At 40.1% G+C, this 19,977-nt stretch overlaps 1 protein-coding gene across 1 annotated transcript in view; it reads left to right on the top strand.

Moving 5' to 3' along the window:
* gucy2g (guanylate cyclase 2g) overlaps positions 1-19,977 on the top strand; it is a 67,890-nt gene that overhangs the window by 17,439 nt on the left and 30,474 nt on the right. The window contains exons 6-13 of the mRNA XM_060841796.1: positions 1,949-2,084; positions 2,687-2,841; positions 6,344-6,388; positions 6,898-7,061; positions 7,175-7,309; positions 9,072-9,155; positions 10,282-10,386; positions 13,458-13,529. Of these exons, the coding sequence (XP_060697779.1) occupies positions 1,949-2,084; positions 2,687-2,841; positions 6,344-6,388; positions 6,898-7,061; positions 7,175-7,309; positions 9,072-9,155; positions 10,282-10,386; positions 13,458-13,529 (896 nt within the window). The remainder of the gene's footprint in view (positions 1-1,948; positions 2,085-2,686; positions 2,842-6,343; positions 6,389-6,897; positions 7,062-7,174; positions 7,310-9,071; positions 9,156-10,281; positions 10,387-13,457; positions 13,530-19,977) is intronic.

The following is a 19,977-nucleotide window of genomic DNA, read 5'->3' as shown; positions in this document are numbered from 1 at the left end:
ATAAAAAGCTGGCATCCAAATATCAGCAGGTAATAAGGAAGGCAAGCAGAATATTGGCCTTTATTTCAAATGGAATAGAATATAAAAGGAGGGACGTTTTACTCATACTGTACTGGGCACTAGTCAGGCCACTGCAGGAATATTGAGATCAGCCCTTTATCCAGGAAAAAGGTATATTGGCATTGGAGGCAGTCAAATCCAGGTTCACTCAGCTGATACCAGTTGTTGAGGAACTGTCTTAGGAGTAGAGGTTGTGTAGAATGGTCTTGTTCTCATAGAAATATAGAAAAATCAGAGGTGATATTATTGAAGATTCTTAAAGGACTTGACAGAGTAGGTGGGGTAAGATTATTTCCCCTTTTAGAGGACTCTAAGACCAAAGCACATAATTTCCGAATAAGGGATCACACGTTTAAAACTGAGATGAGGAGTAATTTTTTTCTCTCAGGGTTGTGCATCAGTGGAATTCTTTACTGCTGTCGAGGCTGAGGATATTCAAGGCTGAGATAGACAGATTTTCATTCAGTAATTTAAATAAGGATTATGGGGATAAGGGCGGGTAAATGGAGCTGAGGACTGTCATATTAGTCGTGATCTCACTGAGCAGAATTAAAGGGCTGAATGGCTTACTTCTGCTCCTGTGTCCTTTGTCTATTGGTGATGGAATGTCGGCTGACAGTTTGACATTATAACCCTCTGAATACATCCTGTAGTAAAGAAAATTTACCAAAATGCTTTGGTGGAAACCATCCAGAAGGTATCTTTTTATTTGAAAACAACAAGATGGATTTTGTCAGATATTGATGCATAAACTGTAGAAGAATAACATTGTCCTGAGAGAAGTAGGGTTTTTGACTAATGTGCAAAAATTATAAAAATAGTGCCCAATTGTATAATTAATGGGGTCCACCACCACACAAATCTATCCCCTTATGTGATCATGTTGCAGTATTGCCTTTTACAAAATGAATAATGTATAGCAGTTTATATGTTTATTTATACTCTGTTTCCTGCAATTTTCCTGTCTAAAAGCTATTTGCAACCACATTCCTACTCCGGCTGGAAGTGTAGGATAGTCTCAGCTATCATCTTTCCCCCAACTATCACGTTTGCCAATCTGTAGTGCTCAAGCAGCAGGAAGCACAATTGGAGTAGGAGAGCTTATGATAATTTTGTTTCCTTCTCATTAATGATATAGTTCATTTCAAAATATCCAACAGCTAGCCAAGAAAGGATGATGTTCACATGATTCAAACAAAGGCAAATAGTCTGTTTATTATCTTTCTTAAACTTATTGTTCTTTCCTTTTCGTGTATCACACTTATTAAACCTCATTTGACATTGCATTCGTTCACTTTAATTGACACCTTCTTTTCAGTCCTTGCATTGTATCTTTCTCAAGCTTCCAAGTTGATTGATTGCCTACCCTGAATCAACTCAGATTCTCACAACTTGGTACACAAATTAAACTAAAATTGCAAAGACATCAGTTAGTTGCCCTGTTATAGCAACTGTAAGCCCAACATAGCCATGTGAAAGAAAACTAGTCAAATGGGAGTATTGAAACTGCAATAGATCATTTACAGGCCTTTTGCAGGCCCAAACTCAATGGGAAGGAAAGACAGAGTACTTAACGGCTGTGAAACTATGTTTTGGGGAAGGGAATCAAGGCTGACACTGTCAGTTCAGTCTCTCCAGAAAAGTCCTATCTAATAGTAGATGCCAGTAATTTACCATCCAAATCTAGTTAAATTCACAGAAATTAATATTTGCTTGCTTTTAATTATAACAATATTATTATAGATATTGTAAAAGTTATGAAGACTGTAACTTTTTTTTGTACATAGAGGACAAGCAGCCCATATGAAAAGCGCAACATCCATTGACCCTCTTGTACTACTCAAAGCTATATATAAGTTGAGCAGAAACACTACCTTTCTCTTAATAGGTATAACTGGCCCGGTGGATATTGATAGTTCTGGACTACGACATTTGGATTATTCTGTCTATGACCTACAATTGTATGAGAACATCACAAAATTTGTCCCTGTTCTTCACTATGACAGTTACAGAAAATCAATAAGGTAGGTTCTACTGAGCAGGTTATTATTAGGTCATTGAATACTGTAGTGCTTCATAACTTCATTTTCATGCAGTCATGAAATGATGAAAATCTCCTTCCTCTCAAGGCTCATGAAAAAGTATTTGCTAAATTTACTTTACATTTGGGGTAAGAACCATGCATCATTCTGGTCACATCACGTTTCAAGATACAATTATTTGTTTTAAAATCATAATGTTAATATGTGATAAAATTCACAAAAAATATCTTCTTAAAAATTGCAATAATTTGCACAGTCGCAGTCTGATACCTTGTTATAACATTTTTATAAAATACATTTCTATTCAATTATGTAACAATGTTAAGATTTTGTAAGTAACAATAGGTCATCAAATGGAACTGGAGAGATAGTAATTATGAGTAAAATCACGAACACATTTATAAGGAGCACAGAATTTTACTATACACAATATGTAGACAAAATTATCCTCTTGAAAACTAGAATGTTAGGTAGAATGTATACCAACAAACAGGAATCTTCCTTGGCACAGACAATGTGTTAACTTCTAGTAAATGTATAAAATGAATCATTGAATGAATATTTCCTCTTTCACACTTTTACAGCACGACTAAGGAATTTATTAATATTTCATGGCCTAGTAAAACTCCAGTCGAAGACTCCCCTGTGTGTGGATTTTACAATGAACTTTGTGAAACAGACTCTAGAAGTGGTCATTTAACAAAGTCGCTCTCCTGTACGGGACAATCTGGATGCATCAGTAAGTCTTTTCCTGTCCATCATTTTCCTTTGTTTTATGGCATGTGTACAATGCTTTGCGTAATGTCACTGAATAATTCAGGGGCTTAAAGAATTAACTTATGAAGGCAACTTACATTGAATAGGTTCCAAACCATTGAATATGAAGATTAAGGACAGATTTAATTGAGGTACTGAAGACAACTTAATGGATTGAAAGAGCAGATGGAATTAAGGGCTTGAATCTTATCAGAAGTTGGCTAAGTGTCATTTCTGACAAAGTTCATGGAAGGCTTCTCTCCACTAGACCTATCAAGTCTTCTTGCACTATCTAAGCACTAGACCTATATGGACCCCTGCTTGTTGTCATCTCCCACCCACCGTAGGTGGAAGTACTTGCTACTGCCAGAATGTTCTAGGATCTGTGGCCATATTGTGATGTTTGATGCCTATCTGTGCATCCAGTTAAGCACTGGAAGTCCAGAGCTGACTTTCATCATATACATAGTGGGAGAGTAACTACTAACCCAATGCTTCCCAGGGCACATTGGTGACGCAACTGATACTCCATTGTATGTACAAGTGCACAGGCTCACATCTGTTGCTATTTAGATTCCAAGCCTTCAACTTATCCACCCTTAACCCCATCCCATTTAACAACCCTGTCTAAATCATGCTACTTTTATCCCAATGCCCAGTGCAGCCCAAATTGTCATCATTGTTCAGTGAGATTGATCTCATATAGGGAAGCCTTCAACCATTTCAAGACATTCACTTTTATACAGCAACAACAGAAATGATCAATAAACAAACTGAAGCCCCATTATCTCTCAGAACAAAACAGACTGCTTACCTTTCGAGCACCCACTAATCTACTCAGTGAATGACCAATGCACCCACCTCTGATTTACTGGAATCAAGTGTCACATAAGTCTCACTGGCTTGTTGTTCCCATGCTGCAGAGCTCTAACAGAGTAAAGGTGATGTTCCTCCTGCTCAATGTCCTCATCTTCGTCCTCGGAAGGCTGCTGCCACTTTCCCAACTCTCCAGCACCATCACACTTCCTCTTTGTCTGCTCCAGTTGTTTAGAGTGCAGCATGCCAGGATAATACGGCACTTTCGGTCCAGATGGTACTACAAGACACCCCCTCCAGACCAATCCAAGCATTGGAATCTCATCCGGGGGAGGGCTACTGTCTGCTCCACCATGGCCCTTGTTGATGAATGAGCTACATTGTGTCTACACTCGGCTTCAGTGATGATTGTGTACTTGTTGCAACCCCGTGTTGCAGAAAAATCATGCTTCAGAAACAACGCTTGAAGTTATGGTGCTGTAATCGAGTTACAGCCAACGCACAATTTAAAAGTTTGCGCTGTAGAAACAGAGCCCCAATTCATCAATCACATTACAGCGAACTCACGTTAACAAAATGCAAGTTATAACAGAACAACCTGCAGTCAACTGGTAATGCCTCAGAAATCAAGCACAAACACTAGGACAGAGCGCAGGACCTTTCTGTCTGGACACCTCATTATTCAGACCAAGACATAGGCCTGTGAAAGAATTGTTGTGCTCAGTTCCACAAACCTGCTTTTAGTTCCTCATCCTCAACACTCCTTTTTAAAACTGATAATGGAATCAGTTTGCACCAATGTTTCTGACAAGGCATTCAAGATCCTTATGGAAAAATTTCTCCTCGACTCCCCTCTACATCTAACATCTTGTGCATTTTTTACAGGAGGCACCATTGTTTACAATACTACAGCACTTTCTCCATCAAACACAACAGGTACTGGAAATGAGTTTTCTGAAAATGTGGTGGTTTATGTTAGCTGTTTAAAATGAGAGTGAATTGCTGGAACTGTGGAGTTTGGAATGTTCTTACAGCAGTAAACTTTCACCTCAGCTTTTGATGTCAATAATCTCCCACAAAGTTCAAACACTTAGTTAAACTTGCTGTCACCTACTCATTATACTTACAAATCTTGCTCACAAAGTACAAGTGGTGCCCATTTGCAAGTTCAGAAGAGGCAGACTGCTTGCAGCATCAAACCCATTTTTTCAATTTCACTAATTTTCATATTCACTTTGGGCTGCTGCTACAAAAACAAAGTTAAAAATCACACAACACCAGGTTATAGTCCAACAGGTTTAATTGGAAGCACACTAGCTTTCGGAGCGACGCTCCTTCATCAGGTGATAGTGGAGGGCTCGATCGGAACACAGAATTTGTAGCAAAAATTTACAGTGTGATGTAACTGAAATTATACATTGAAAAATTGATTATCTGTTGAGCCTATTCTAACAGATGAAAGGCTTAACAGACAATCAATTTTTCAATGTATAATTTCAGTCACATCACACTGCAAATTTTTGCTATAAAATCTGTGTTCCGATCGAGCCCTCCACAATCACCTGATGAAGGAGCGTCACTCCGAAAACTAGTGTGCTTCCAATTAAACCTGTTGGACTATAATCTGGTGTTGTGTGATTTTTAACTTTGTACACCCCAGTCCAACACCAGCATCCCCAAATCATGGCTATAAAAACAGACCATTTCTCCAGATTAGCCCCACAGCTGGTGAAAATGGAAATCAACTTCATCCAACCCAACCGTTTTGCAGGAAATGCCTCTGTAATTATGAGCTTCCCTGTAACTGGTAACTGCAAATGGGTGTTTGAAATTTTATCATAGAATCCCTACAGTGTGGAAGCAGGCCCTTCAGCCCAACAAGTCCACACCAACTGTCTGAAGAGTAACCCACTCATACCCATTCCCCTACTCTACATTTACTCTGACTAATGCACCTAACCTACTCATCACTGAAGACTGTGGGCAATTTAGCATGGCTGATCTAACTAACCTGCACACCTTTGGATTGTGGGAGGAAACCAGAGCCCCCAAGGAAACACACACAGTCACAAGGAGAATGTGCAAACTCCACACATAGTTACCTGAGGCTGGAATCAAACCCAGGTCCCTGGCACTGAGAGGCAGTGGTGCTAGCCATTGTGCCACCCCTATATTTTGAAAGCTATATTAATGAGCAAATGGTTTTTGTGATTCTACAAATGCTCCTTCTCACTGATGCATGTCAATAGATTAATTCTTCCTCCTCTGTTCTTTTGTCATTAGCTTTCCATTTAAATTGTATAATGACATTCTGGGAAGGACTGGATAGTGGGCGTTCTGGTCAGGTCAGATTGTCTTCTAACATAGTAGTGCTGGAAACTCAAAAAAATGCCAATATATTGTCGAATATAATGCAAAGTCAACAGCTTGCAAATGGCATAATAGTTTGTAGATGTGTGGAAAATCGTAGGGTATAGTCATACCTCTGAAAAATAGGAAGGGTATAATTTTAAGGGGGTAGACAAACAGAATAGAATTAATAGTTTCATTTTGGAACCGATTCTGTTGTGGTCATTTAAATTCAAAAACTGACTTTGCAAAGTAATATTGCAAGGAGGAGGTAACTGTTGATTGTTTCTCTGATCTGAAAGCTTGTTCTTTTCCCACAGTGAACATCACTGTCACTACCATGACATCTCCACAGAACGCAACAGGTACTGAAAATGCCCTCTTGAAAGTATACTCTTCAGAAACCAATCACCCTATCCCTTCCTCAAGCACCTACCTACCCACCTAACTTGAAGGCCTCCCTCTTATGCTGAGATCTCCCTATAACACAGGCAGTGATCACTGACCTATGTTCCTTCGCTTCTCTTACACCATCTCATTATCCACACACTTAGGTCTTATTTCCTGCTAACTTCCTGTCTCCTCTGCCAATAACTGGCTGTCCAATTGGAAAATCACCAGATTATGGAGGTCTCCTAAATGACAGCAAGAGAGCCACAATTTTACCCAGAGGTTGTGACTCTGGTGGCCAATGTACAAACATTAAAATGTCTGCACTTGGCAGTCAGAATTCTTCTCATTCTCACCCTCTATAGAGTTTAAAATTCTGATGCATTACAATTCTGATAAGTTCTGGCCACAGACATTCCCACTGTATATTGTCAATTTAGATCAGTTTGGTTATGTGCTCAGATCATTTGCTTTGTTTTTCCAGATAACATCATTGTGATAGCAGTCATTGTCGTTGTGTTTGTGGCTTTCGTTGTATCTGCTGTCATTGTCTTCCTGACGACACAGAAATATAAATCATTAAATCAAGATCAGGATATGTGGTGGAAAATAAATTATGAAGACGTAACTATCCTGAAAGATATCAAGGTACAGGATTGGCAGCATGTAACGTTTTTTGCTGTTATTGAGCATTGAAAGAGACCTGAAATGAAGCACAATTTTACACAAGTGCAGAACCTTTTTTTCTGTATCAATGACAGAAGCCTGATAGTACTGTGTCAATGAAAGAAGTTGGAAGCCATGGATCAAATACCAACACCTCAAGCCATCACAATTACGGCTTCAGAGATAAACTAGGAAACAGAGTATTTTATTCTACAGTGGGTTTTTACCAGGTGAGTTTGCTTCGGGAATATTTACATTGTTAAATTTATCACTATGACATTGTTTCATTGAGTAACATCAGGGCAACACCAACAAGAAAAGTTCTAACAAAATTTAGTAGAAATTGTTTTGAAAATGCTTACATAACACTACTTTGAATTAAAGGCCAATTCATTTTAGTAAAATTATATCTTCACAATCTGATACTTCATATACATTGACTCACATCACATCAAGAAAATATACTATGATTATCAAAAGTTTCTTTTATTGATTGGTGTCATTGGCTAAGCTGATATTTATTGCCCACCCTAATTTTGTAGAGGTAAGTTAAAAGTCAGTCTTTGGGGCTAGGGTCATTTGTTTTCCAAGCCCAGGGAAGTACAGGAGATGTCCTTTCCTAACGATAAAGTTCATGACTTGTTAGGATTTAACAGGTCCTCTCCATGCTCACTTCCCAGGTTCACTTTGAGTGATTAAACTCAGCAATGGGGACCATTCACAGCTACCTCTAATTTTCTTGCCCTCACTCCTACAATCTGTTCCCCAACCACTGGGCTGTAATCCACACCTCCTTCACACCACCTAAAAACCCTACTGTTCGGCTCCCAGGATTAGCAACACCCACCCCCAGTGCACCCGCTAGTTGTGGAGGAATTCCTGACTTCTGATATTCCCCCGATCTTTGGTTCAGTCACCTCCTGCCTGGTCTGATAAATATTATCCCACCCATAATCTCAGCTCCATTGAAGATAAATGATGACACAGCAATCCCAATAGAATTTTGCAGCAATCAAAAATTGTGAACAATAAATTGTTAATCATACTGCTCTCACAAAATTAGCTACTGGCAGAAAATGTTGTTGAACTGAGTTATTGTTCAAGCAAATTTCCAAACAAATAAGAATCTTGCATATCAGCTATGCCATGATAATACCGCTATGTGTTATGGTTCTGCTGTGTACACCCTCTCTTTGTTTCCGAAAGTCTCTGATTAAAGGCACTGTAGTGACCAAGTTCATATCAAAACTACTGTAAAAGATACACAAAAACATACCACCATGTGCAGAAATCCAAAATAATCTTTCAGAGAGTGGGATGCCATGGAATTCCCCAGGGGAAGATGTACTGGCATGTGGCCGAAGGGAGGTGATGGCCTCGTGGAATTATCGCTGAACCAATAATCTAGAGAACCAGTTAAGTTCTGGGGGCTGTAGCAGATGGTGGAATTTGAATTCAATAATGTGGTTGACTCTTAGCTGCCCTCTGGGCAATAAATGCTGGCCCATTCATAAATAAAAAATTATGGCTCAATTGGAGGAGCATCCAAAACGTTTTTGGATGAAGTGTGATTTTTAAATATTCTGGCCAGACCTCTGGCCAATAAAGACCTCCTCCTGTAATCTTGGAGCATCCTGAAGATAAATCTGTCAAGATGCATAACACCAGTGAGGACAAACCTGCAGAGTGGATTTTACAAGCTTAAACACTCGAGCCAGCTGACCTATCCAAAGTATAGCAGGGTCCGTCCATTTTCCTGTACAGACAATTCAGTTTAGAGTGTGTTAGAATCCGTGGCCAGCAACCAGTTTAGTGCCCAATACACTGTCCCATATTAACAAGTCTCCGGTTTTGCAGAATAAATACTGGTTCGTTATTGCAGGAACATTTCATCAGACAAACTACCAAGTCAAATCACGAGTCTGTTGAAAGAAAACTTGTTACAAATAAATTAACTTGACTGCTGTGGTACTCATTGTTTCTGTATGACAGGGAAACTATGTAGCAGTTATGCACCTCGATGAATCGATATCGCCAGATATAAGCAAGCAATCAATACAACAAGAATTGCAGATGGTATGACAAATATGGTTATAGTTTGTGTGCGATTAAATATCTCTTAGGTTAGATTTTAAAACTGTTAGTTATATATGTTTTAGAATTTAGTTTCTTATTGATTCTTTTTCCACATTCTCTCTGTTCCTTGGACAGGATGCTGACCCTTACTAGGATCCAGTTCCTCAGGTCCCAGCTTGGAACATGTACATGTCGAAACAATGAGTACAATTCTTTCAAGCCTGGTCCTGTCCCTCACTGACAACCAAGACATGCATCACCTTGTGGTGATTGCTTTGTAATGCTTGGGAGCAGTAACCCTGGCTTCTTTGCTCATTCACAGTCTAAGAGCACTGTGGGTGTTATTTGTGATTCTTTTCAATTTCCCCTTGTTTAATTCAGCTGACTCAGCAGGTAATAGGGCTCATAGACATCCCTGACTGGAACCTGTTACACAAGCCCTTTAGTAACTTCACATTTAGATTAGATTAGATTACTTACAGTGTGGAAACAGGCCCTTCGGCCCAACAAGTCCACACCGACCCGCCAAAGCGCAACCCACCCATACCCTTACATTTATCCCTTACCTAACACTACGGGCAATTTAGCATGGCCAATTCACCTGACCCGCACATCTTTGGACTGTGGGAGGAAACCGGAGCACCCGGAGGGAACCCACGCAGACACGGGGAGAACATGCAAACTCCACACAGTCAGTCGCCTGAGTCGGGAATTGAACCCGGGTCTCAGGCGCTGTGAGGCAGCAGTGCTAACCACTGTGCCACCGTGCCGCCCACAATTTGGATTGACAATGTTTTGCAAAGGACAGTCTAAGAATCTAAGAAATAGCAGCATGAGTTAAGTCAGGTGGATTCTTGAACCTGCTTGACCAGTCAATAAGATTGTGACTGATCTTCTATATCAATCCAAATTTTCTGTACTATTCCCCCAGTACTTGATATCCACAATGTCCAAGCTTTACTTTCTTTATTACTGAGACTTTTATATACTATAGGTTAAGGAGCTGGGAGATTAGATTTTTGCAGGTGCAAGTTTAGTGACTCAGATATGTTTATTTGGAAATCAAATATATACATATATATTCAATTTCAAGATGTGTCTAACTGAATATTAATGTTGATTCTAGATGCGAGAACTAAGACACGAAAATCTAGTAACTTTCTTTGGTATATGTATAGATGCACCACGCAGGTATATCATTTCACAATACTGTAAAAGGGGAAGTTTAAAGGTAAGTTAATTGAAGTAAGTGTGTATATGTAAGATGAAATTATTGACTATTTTCAAATGTGTAAAGTATTTATTAAATAGGTACCTGCTTATAGAGATTGAGATCATTCATTCATTTACCTCAGTTACTTCCTCCCCTTTCTCTTGCCCACCAGAGCAAATGTCCTCTCAATGTTCCCCCATGAACTCCTTGTGAACCCACATTTGTCTGCACTTTCTAGACTCATGCTTCCTCTAGTCTTATCTTGTCTATAAGATTGGCCTTTTGGTCTCTTGACGCTATTCTCATTGGGCTGCTGACCACCAAACTTCCCATTTTAGCTTCTATGTGCATGATTCCCTTTCCACATGAAGTGACCTACCCCTTTCATGACTACCATCATCAGCTCCATCTCAAAAAGCCCATTCCATTCACTTTTACCTTGAAAGTTATTACCTCATCTTCATGATTCCATTTATGTCTATCTATCTGATCAGAGCCGAAGTATATATGAACATAGAACATACAAGTAGGAACAGAAATATATAATTTAGCCCTTTGAGCCCACTCTGCCATTCAGTAAAATCTTGGCTGATTTTTTTGTTTTTCAAATCCCACATTGCCATCTACCTTGATTATCACAGATTCCCCTGCCTACAAGAGTCTATCCATCGCTAGCTTTAAAAATGTTCAATGACTCCACATCCATTGTTTTTTGCAATGTTCCAAATCTGCACAACCCTCTGAGCAAAAAACAAATTCTGCACATCTCTGTCCTGTAAGGTCAATCCCCAATTCTAAAATAGTGCCCCGAAGTGTGGACTGCCCCACAAAAAGAAAACATCCTTCTCACATCCCCTGTGTCAAAACCATTCAGGATCTGATACAGTGCAGTCAAGTGACCCCTCACTCTTCTAAACTCCAGAAGAAACAAAGCTATCCTCATGAGAGAACTCGTTCGTTTCAGGTATCTACCTCGAAAACCACCTCTGAACTAGCTCCATATCTACATCCTTCAGCAATGGCTTCTATGCTGTTGTCTTTAGATTTGTTCAAGGATGTAAATTTGCAGTATCTCATCTACCTGCTCTTGTATGACAACTTTCAAATTTAAAAGGTTGGCCTCCTATATACTAAAAGGACTATCACTTTTTTTACTCCTCCATTGTTTCTCTAGGTGCTTTACCTGACATTAAGTAATGTCTATGATGGGATTTCTTCTACTTAAGCATTATGGAGGCTGAAAACTCTGACATCATCTCTCATGACAGATTCTCTTCCTAGCCTTGCCCATCGTCTCAGTCTAAATTACAACCTCTGCATTTTCTTCAATCTTGATCCTCTACCTTATCGTATATCCACTGCCATATATATAACACTACTCACCTCTGGTGCTGCAGCAATCTGTCTGCTTTTTTCCCCTCCAGTTCTGAGTATTCCAATGTTATTCTGATTAGCTCCCATTCTCCACCCTCCATACAGATATTTCTAATCAACCTGCAGAGATATTACGACACACCTCTGAGAGCAAATGGAACTTGAACTCCTGCCTCCTGGCTCAGAGGTAGGGTCAGTACCACTATGCCATAAGAACATTTGAACATGATTCGGCTCTCTGGATTAATAGTCTAGTGATAATATCACTAAGCCATTGCATCCCCTCCACCCTCTATTTAATACAATTCATCTAATACCATATAACTATATATTAATCTCAATCAATTCCTGCTCAAACAATGCTCTTTCCTTGCTGATGTACATTATATCTCAGTATTCCAATACCTACAGTTTATAATGAGACCAAAAAAGTTGCAGTTGCTGGAATCCAACATAAACAGGCAGGAGGCTGGAAGAACACAACAAGCCAAGCAGCATCAGGAGGTGGAGAAGGGTTGAAGAAGTCCTGAAGAAGGATTACCCCAGAAACATTGACTTCTCCACCTCCTGAATCTGCCTGGTTTGCTATGTTCTGCCAGCCTCCTGCCTGTTTATTTCCAATTTGTAATGTTCATACTTGCATTTAAATCCGTTTGCTTCTCCACTCCCGACTACTATAACTTCCTGAGGAACACTCTACTGCTCTGAGTCTGACCTTTTGTATGCCTGTCTCTCCTTTTGACCCATTTAGACAGTAGTTGCCTTAACTATTTAGATCCCAGATTCTGGTATTCTCTCTCTAAACCCCTCTGCCTCTCTAGCTCTCTCTCATTTTTTAAGACACTATAAAACTTATTTCTTTCTTAATTTAGTCATTCCTATTGTCTCCTTCTCGGTTCACAGTCCATTTTCATTGTTGCCTCCTCTGTTGAGAATTATAGTGATGAAAAGGGAGCACTCCTGGTTTTCTTCCTTGTGTGTCTGCCATGGCTGCTGAATGGTGGCACGCTGAATCACAAGATCCTGGGTTCTCATTCCAGGCTGGAGCATAAGACAATGGTGTTCACACTCTAGTGCAGTCCTGATGATGCAATAAGTGCTGTCTTTCAAAAATACCACATGGCTTTAGTTCCAAGAAGAATTGAATGATCATTACTGATATCTTGGCCCATACAGTTCCCAAACTTAACATTTCCCCATCACCAGATAGAGAGAATTAAAACTCACTTTTGCATTATCTCTGGTGGTATCTTTTTCTTAAAACACAGGTTTTTTAAAAAATTAAAATGGTATGGTGCTTTCTGTGATTCAGCTTTCCATCGCAGAGCAATTGGAATGTCTATCATTTATTACTTCCACTTTCAAATGATGGAGACTGTAACATGAGATCCAGATTGTCATCATCTGTAATTGACACAAGTTGCACTTAACAACCACCTTTAACTTTTAAAAACATCTTCAGGCAATTTACATGCAACACTAAGTTATGAGAAAATATTAAAAGTATCTTTCACACTAAAGATGCAAAAAGAGTGATTTTCATTTGACTGGCATCAATGATGAGATGTAAAATTAGGAATTGTAATTTTGAGGGCGTTGCAACTTTCAACATTTGTGATTATTTTCTTCCATTCAAGAAAGTGAATGAAAATATCAGCTCATGCTTATATCAGAAGAAAAACTGTAACTGAATATATTCAATATTCTCTCATTAGGATATCCTGAAAAACACAGATGTTGAACTTGACTGGGTTTTTAAGCTGTCACTTGCTTATGACATAGTAAATGTGAGTACCGGAAGCCAGATTTTACATTTTCCAGGTAATAAAGTATAAATTCATTGTGATATTCAGTATATTAATTTCAGGAATTGAATTTTAAAACAGTCTGATATTCTCATTAAAATCCATGTAAGTTTGAAATACTTTCTGGTTTGATGTTTTAGTGAAAGGTCATTCATGTCTGAGGTATCTGTTATAAAGTTGGTTATCTCTCTTAATGGTTGGTAAATCAGTCTGAATTGATGCATCTAATATGTTTCTTTTGATTAATTCACATGATGACAGTGTAGGCAAGGCCAACATATATTACCCATCATTAATTGCCTTTAAGGAGGTGGAGTTGAACTACTTTCTTAGTTTGCTGCGGTTCTTGAATTGAAAGAGCACTCACCTTGGGGAATTCCAGGATTTTAACTCAGTCAATGACAATGAAGGAATAATGCTTTAATTTCAAGTCAGATTATTCTGTAATATGAAAGGGTGATTATATTCTCAGTTACCCGCTGCTCTTTCTAGTGGTGGGGATTAGACAGTTAGAAGGTACTGACCAAGAAACCCTTTCGACTTGTAGTGCATCTTGTAGAAGGTTAACACTATAGCCATGCTACTGCAGACCATGCATGCTTAAAGTGGTGATAGGGCTGTCAATCAAATTTGTCCTGGGTGGTGTGAATTTTCTAGAGCAAAGCTGGAATTGCACTCACTAAGGCTGTGAGGAGTATTAAATCACATCCCTGACTAATTGTGCCGAGGAGATAGATAGTCAGGTATCAAGAGGAGAGTCACTTGTCACAGAATACCCAGTTTCTGTCTTATTCACATAGCCACTGAATTTAGGTGGTTGTCCCAGGCATGCATCTCATCAATTGCTGCCTGCATAATATTGATGGTGATGGATTTGGTAATGTTAATGCCATTGAATGTCAAGAGAAGTTGATTAAACTCTCTCTTATGTAAAAACATTATCTGGGGCTGATATGCTATCTTTCCCAGGGTTCCTTGGTTTCCCAGGTTGGCAAGGGCAACCTCCCTGCTCAAGCATGAGTTAACATTGCCATCTGGCCTTCATTAGTGCTTGACATGGGTATGTGAACAAGGGGCAGGCCATGACCTTTCAGATCCAGAATGAGTAAGCAACTGGAGCCATTAGAACTGCCAAGTTTCTACTGCCTCAAAGAACATGTGAGGATGAAATGTCAAGATGCTCTTCACCTGCAAGAAGTCGAATATGATCAGTGTCTCAAAGAGCATCTCCTGATGAAATTCCTACAGCCCAGTTTCACATGTCAATCCCTGGTTAGGATTGTGGGCAGAGGTGAGAGGGAAGGCATTTTGGCCCCATTAAGCCAAACAGCTCTGGGATGGTAGGGCCCACCAGCCTTCATTGATGGTGTTCCTAAGAGAAGATCATTTTGATTCACAAATTTCCATCTGTGGCTTAACTAGCCAAGTGTGTACCAGCTGAGAGGACAGAAGATCACAATTAGTACCAACAGCAATGTTAAAGGTAGATGAGGTTCTTCAGTCTGCTCAGCAGCTCATCCAAGAGAGGCACTATCCCAAATTCAGTTGCTACCTGGTGGCATACGGGGCATATGGGATACGGAGAGAGTGTGAGTAAGTGATGTTGAAATGTCCATCAGCCATGATTGAATGGTGGAATGGACTCAATGGGCCGAATGGCCTTACATCCACTCCTATTTCTTATGGCCTTATATGTTGCATCACGGTGAGATTACCTCTAGAACAAGGGATGGCAGAGACTTTGAACAAACCCCACCCAATTAAATGAACTCAACATTCAGGTGGTTCAGCAACATGCATCCATCAAAGTTATGGCAGAATCAGTGATCATGAGCCATTACAATATTGTTCATGCTTATAGTTTTTCTCCTGCAATGTTAAACCGGTGAACTATCTCTTCCATCAGATTTGATAGAGTCCCAAAAAGAGTCAATTTTTCTCTTCCTGATGCTGACTGGTCTCTTTTCTTCAAATTTTCATATTATTGTTTCTGATTTCCAGCATTCAGCAATTTTTCTTTCTTTCTACAAAAATGGCCCATTAATCAAAAAACAGTCTGACTCAAAGCCCATCTTCTGCAATTTATCTGACTTTTGTAATATGATGCTCCACATTTAATGCTCCAGAGATCACTGTTGCTCAAGAGTCAACTATCAGATTATACTGAGAAAGAAATTACTCATACCTAGAAGCAAATTTGAATATGTTGTGATCCTGAGCCTACGCCAGCCTGAATACATTCTACTGTATTTCCTGGTACATTATGAAGATTGCTGTAGTTTTAAAGAAGTTGACGCTCCACTATTGTATTAAGGATTCACTCGATCTATCCTGTCTATACCTGACATATGCTTCCTTCTTCTTCTTAAACAAACCCTTTAGTCAACATTCCCTATACCTACCAGCCTTTCCTTTCACCCTAACAGGAGTATACTTTCTCTGGATTCTCGTTATCTCATTTCTGAAGGCTTCCCATTTTCCAGCCGTCCCTTTATCTGTGAACATCTGCCACCAATCAGCTTTTGAAAGTTCTTGCCTAATACCATCAAATTTGGCCTTTCTCCAATTAAGAACATCAACTTTTAGATCTGGTCTATCCTCTTCCATCACTATTTTCAATCTAGTAGAATTATGCTCGCTGGTCCCAAAGTGCTCCTCCACGACACCTCAGTCACCTGCCCTGCCTTATTTCCCAAGAGTAGGACAAATTTTGCACCTTCTCTAGGAGGTACATCCACATACTGAATCAGAAGATTTTCTTGTATAAAGGCAGTAGGAGTATACTTAAGAGGGAAATCAGGAGGGAAAAAAGGGGACATGAGATAGCTTTGGCAAATAGAATTAAGGAGAATCCAAATGGTTTTTACAAATATATTAAGGACAAAAGGGTAACTAAGGAGCGAATAGGGCCCCTCAAAGATCAGCAAGGCGGCCTTTGTGTGGAGCCACAGAAAATGGGGGAGATACTAAATGAGTATTTTGCATCAGTATTTACTATTTGAAAAGGATATGGAAGATATAGACTGTAGGGAAACAGATGGTGACACTTTGCAAAATGTCCATATTACAGAGGAGGAAGTGATATATGTCTTGAAATGCATAAAGGTGAATAAATCCCCAGGACCTGATCAGGTGTACCCTAGAACTCTGTGGGAAGCTAGGGAAGTGATTGCTGGGCCTCTTGCTGAGATATTTATATCATTGATAGTCACAGGTGAGGTGCCGGAAGACTGGAGGTTGGCTAACGTTGTGCCACTGTTTAAGAAGGGTGGTAAGGACAAGTCAGGGAACTATAGACCAGTGAACCTGATGTCGGTAGTGGGCAAGTTGTTGGAGAGAATCCTGAGGGACAGGATGTACATGTATTTGGAAAGGCAAGGACTGATTAGAGATAGTCAAAATGGCTTTGTGCATGGGAAATCATGTCTCACAAACTTCATTGAGTTTATTGAAGAAGTAACAAAGAGGATTGATGAGGGCAGAGAGGTAGATGGACTTCAGTAAGGCATTCGACAAGGTTCCCCATGGAAGGCTGGTTAGCAAGGTTAGATCTCATGGAATACAGGGAGAACTAGCCATTTGGATTCAGAACTGGCTCAAAGGCAGAAGAGAGAGAACTGTGGTGGAGGGTTGTTTTTCAGACTGGAGGCCTGTGACCAGTGGAGTGCCACAAGGATCGGTATTGGGTCTACTACTCTTTATCATTTACATAAATGATTTGGATGTGAGCATAAGAGGTACAGTTAATAAGTTTGCAGATGACACCAAAATTGGAGGCATGATGGACAGCGAAGAAGGTTACCTCAGATTACAACAGGATCTTGATCAGATGGGCCAATGGGCTGAGAAGTGGCAGATGGAGTTTAATTCAGATAAATGTGAGGTGCTGCATTTTGGGAAAGCAAATCTTAGCAGGACTTATACACTTAATGTAAGGTCTTAGGGAGTGTTGCTGAACAAAGAGACCTTGGAGTGCAGGTTCATAGTTCCTTGAAAGTGGAGTCATAGGTAGATAGGATAGTGAAGAAGGCGTTTTTTGGTATGCTTTCCTTTATTGGTCAGAGTATTGAGTACAGGAGTTGGGAGGTCATGTTACAGCTGTACAGGACATTGGTTGGGCCTATGTTGGAATATTGCATGCAATTCTGGTCTCCTTCCTATTGGAAAGATGTTGTGAAACTTGAAAGGACTCAGAAAAGATTTACAAGGATGTTGCCAAGGTTGGAGGATTTGATCTATAAGAAGAGGCTGAACAGGCTGGGGCTATTTTCCCTGTAGCGTCGGAGGCTGAGGGGTGACCTTATCGAGGTTTACAAAATCATGAGGGGCATGGATAGCATAAATAGACAAAGTCTTTTCCCTGGGGTCAGGGAGTCCAGAACTAGAGGGCATAGGTTTAGGGTGAGAGGGGAAAGATATAAAAGAGACCTAAGAGGCAACTTTTTCACACAGAGGGTGGTTCGTGTATGGAATGAGCTGCCAGAGGAAGTGATGGAGACTGGTACAATTGCAACATTTAAAAGGTATTTTGATGGGTATATGAATAGGCAGGGTTTGGAGGGATATGGGCCGGGTGCTGGCAGGTGGGACTAGATTGGGTTGGGATATCTGGTCAGCACAGATGGGTTGGACCGAAGGGTCTGTTTCCGTGCTGTACTTCTCAATGACTCTATGACTCTAATTCAATCTCTGCACAATTCCTGAATTATTTCATTTTGGAGTAAAGAAAAGAATCTGAAAGCAAGGAGATCATGCTGGAACTTAACCAGTCATCACCAATCTCTCAAGGGCAACAAAAACTAAAATTACCGGAGAAACCCAGCAGCATCTGTGGAGAGAGAAAGAGTTAACATTTTAAGGCCACTGGCCTTTCTTTAGAACCAATAGCATCAAGGAAAGAGTAGTACTTATGTTGTTCACAGGGGATGGAGGTGTATGATGGGAGGGGATAAAGGTGTATGTTAGGAGGGGATGGAGGTGTATGATGGGAAGGGGAGGGAGCTGTACGATGGGGAGGGCAGAAGTGAGCAAACAGATGAAGATTGAGCACAGAGACAGAGAGAGAGAGAGAGAGAGACAGAGAGAGACAGGAGAGAGAGAGAGACAGGAGAGAGAGGAAGAAGCAGCCAAAGGGTTTGATGACAGTAAGCCTGGAAAGAAGAGAAGCTAGATCAGTGATAATGGGAACAATGAGAGACTGGAAATGGGTTGCCTGTGCTGAAAACAATCCATGTCATGACAGGACCCAGGGTGTGGAGGTGGGTAAAAGATCACAGAAGGAGGTGTTCAAACTCTAAAATTGTTGAACTTGATATTAATAAGACCATAACATCATAAGAAACAGGAATAGGCTATTCCACACCTCCAGCCTGCTATGTCATTCAGTAGGATCATGGCTGATCTGATACTCCTCAAATCCACTTTCCACATAACCTTTAATTCCCTTATTGATCAAGAATCTATCCATCTCCGCCTGAAATATACACAAGGACTCTGCCCCCACAGCTCTCTTTGGCAAGGCATTCCAAAGACTCACAACCCTCTGAAACAATAAATGCTTTTTCATCTCCATCTTCAATTGGTGCCCCTTTATTCTAATACTATGCCCTCTTGTACTAGACTTTCCCATGAGGGGAAGCATTTATCCTCTCAAGCCCCCTAAGAATCCAATATGTTTCAATGAGATCACCTCTGATTGTTCTCAACTCAGGAAGTAGTGTAAAAAGTGAGGTCTGCAGATGCTGGAGATCAGAGCTGAAAATGTGTTGTTGGTTAAAGCACAGCAGGTTAGGCAGCATCCTGATGAAGGGCTCTGGCCTGAAACGTCGAGTTTCCTGTTCCTTGGATGCTGCCTAACCTGCTGTGCTTTAACCAGCAACACATTTTCAGCTCAGGAAGTAGTGTGCCAACCAGTTTAGTCTTTGCTCCTAAGATTATCCTTCCACATCAGTGAACATTCTATGAAACTGAACTGCATCCAATGAAATAATATTTTTCCTTAAGGGGATCAAACCTGCTCTGAGTACTCCAGATGTGGTCTCACCAGCAGTTGCACAGTTGCAGTAAGACGTCCTGACTCTTATATTCCAACCTAGTTGAAATAAGAGCCAATATTCTTTCAGCCTTCCTGATTACCTGTTGTCTCTGCATGCTAACATTCGGCATTTTGTGTACAAATACCCCCAAGTTCCTTTGTGCAGCTTCCTATAGATTTTCTTCATTTAAATGATATTCCATTCTTTTATTTTTCCTTATAAAAGAACAACTTTAAATTTTTCTGCATAACACTCCATTTGTCAACTGATTACCCATTTAATTAACCTATAAATCTAAATAGTTTGTATCCCTCTCCCACCTATTTTTGTGTCATTTGCAAATTTGGCTACAATACATTCATTTCCTCCCTCTGAGTCAAAAATACACATTGTAA

This window comes from Hemiscyllium ocellatum, chromosome 22 (assembly GCF_020745735.1).
Source record: "Hemiscyllium ocellatum isolate sHemOce1 chromosome 22, sHemOce1.pat.X.cur, whole genome shotgun sequence".
Taxonomy (NCBI): Eukaryota; Metazoa; Chordata; class Chondrichthyes; order Orectolobiformes; family Hemiscylliidae; genus Hemiscyllium; species Hemiscyllium ocellatum.
The sequence above is the reverse complement of the archived record's forward strand: the minus strand, read 5'-3'. Positions and strand labels throughout refer to the sequence as shown.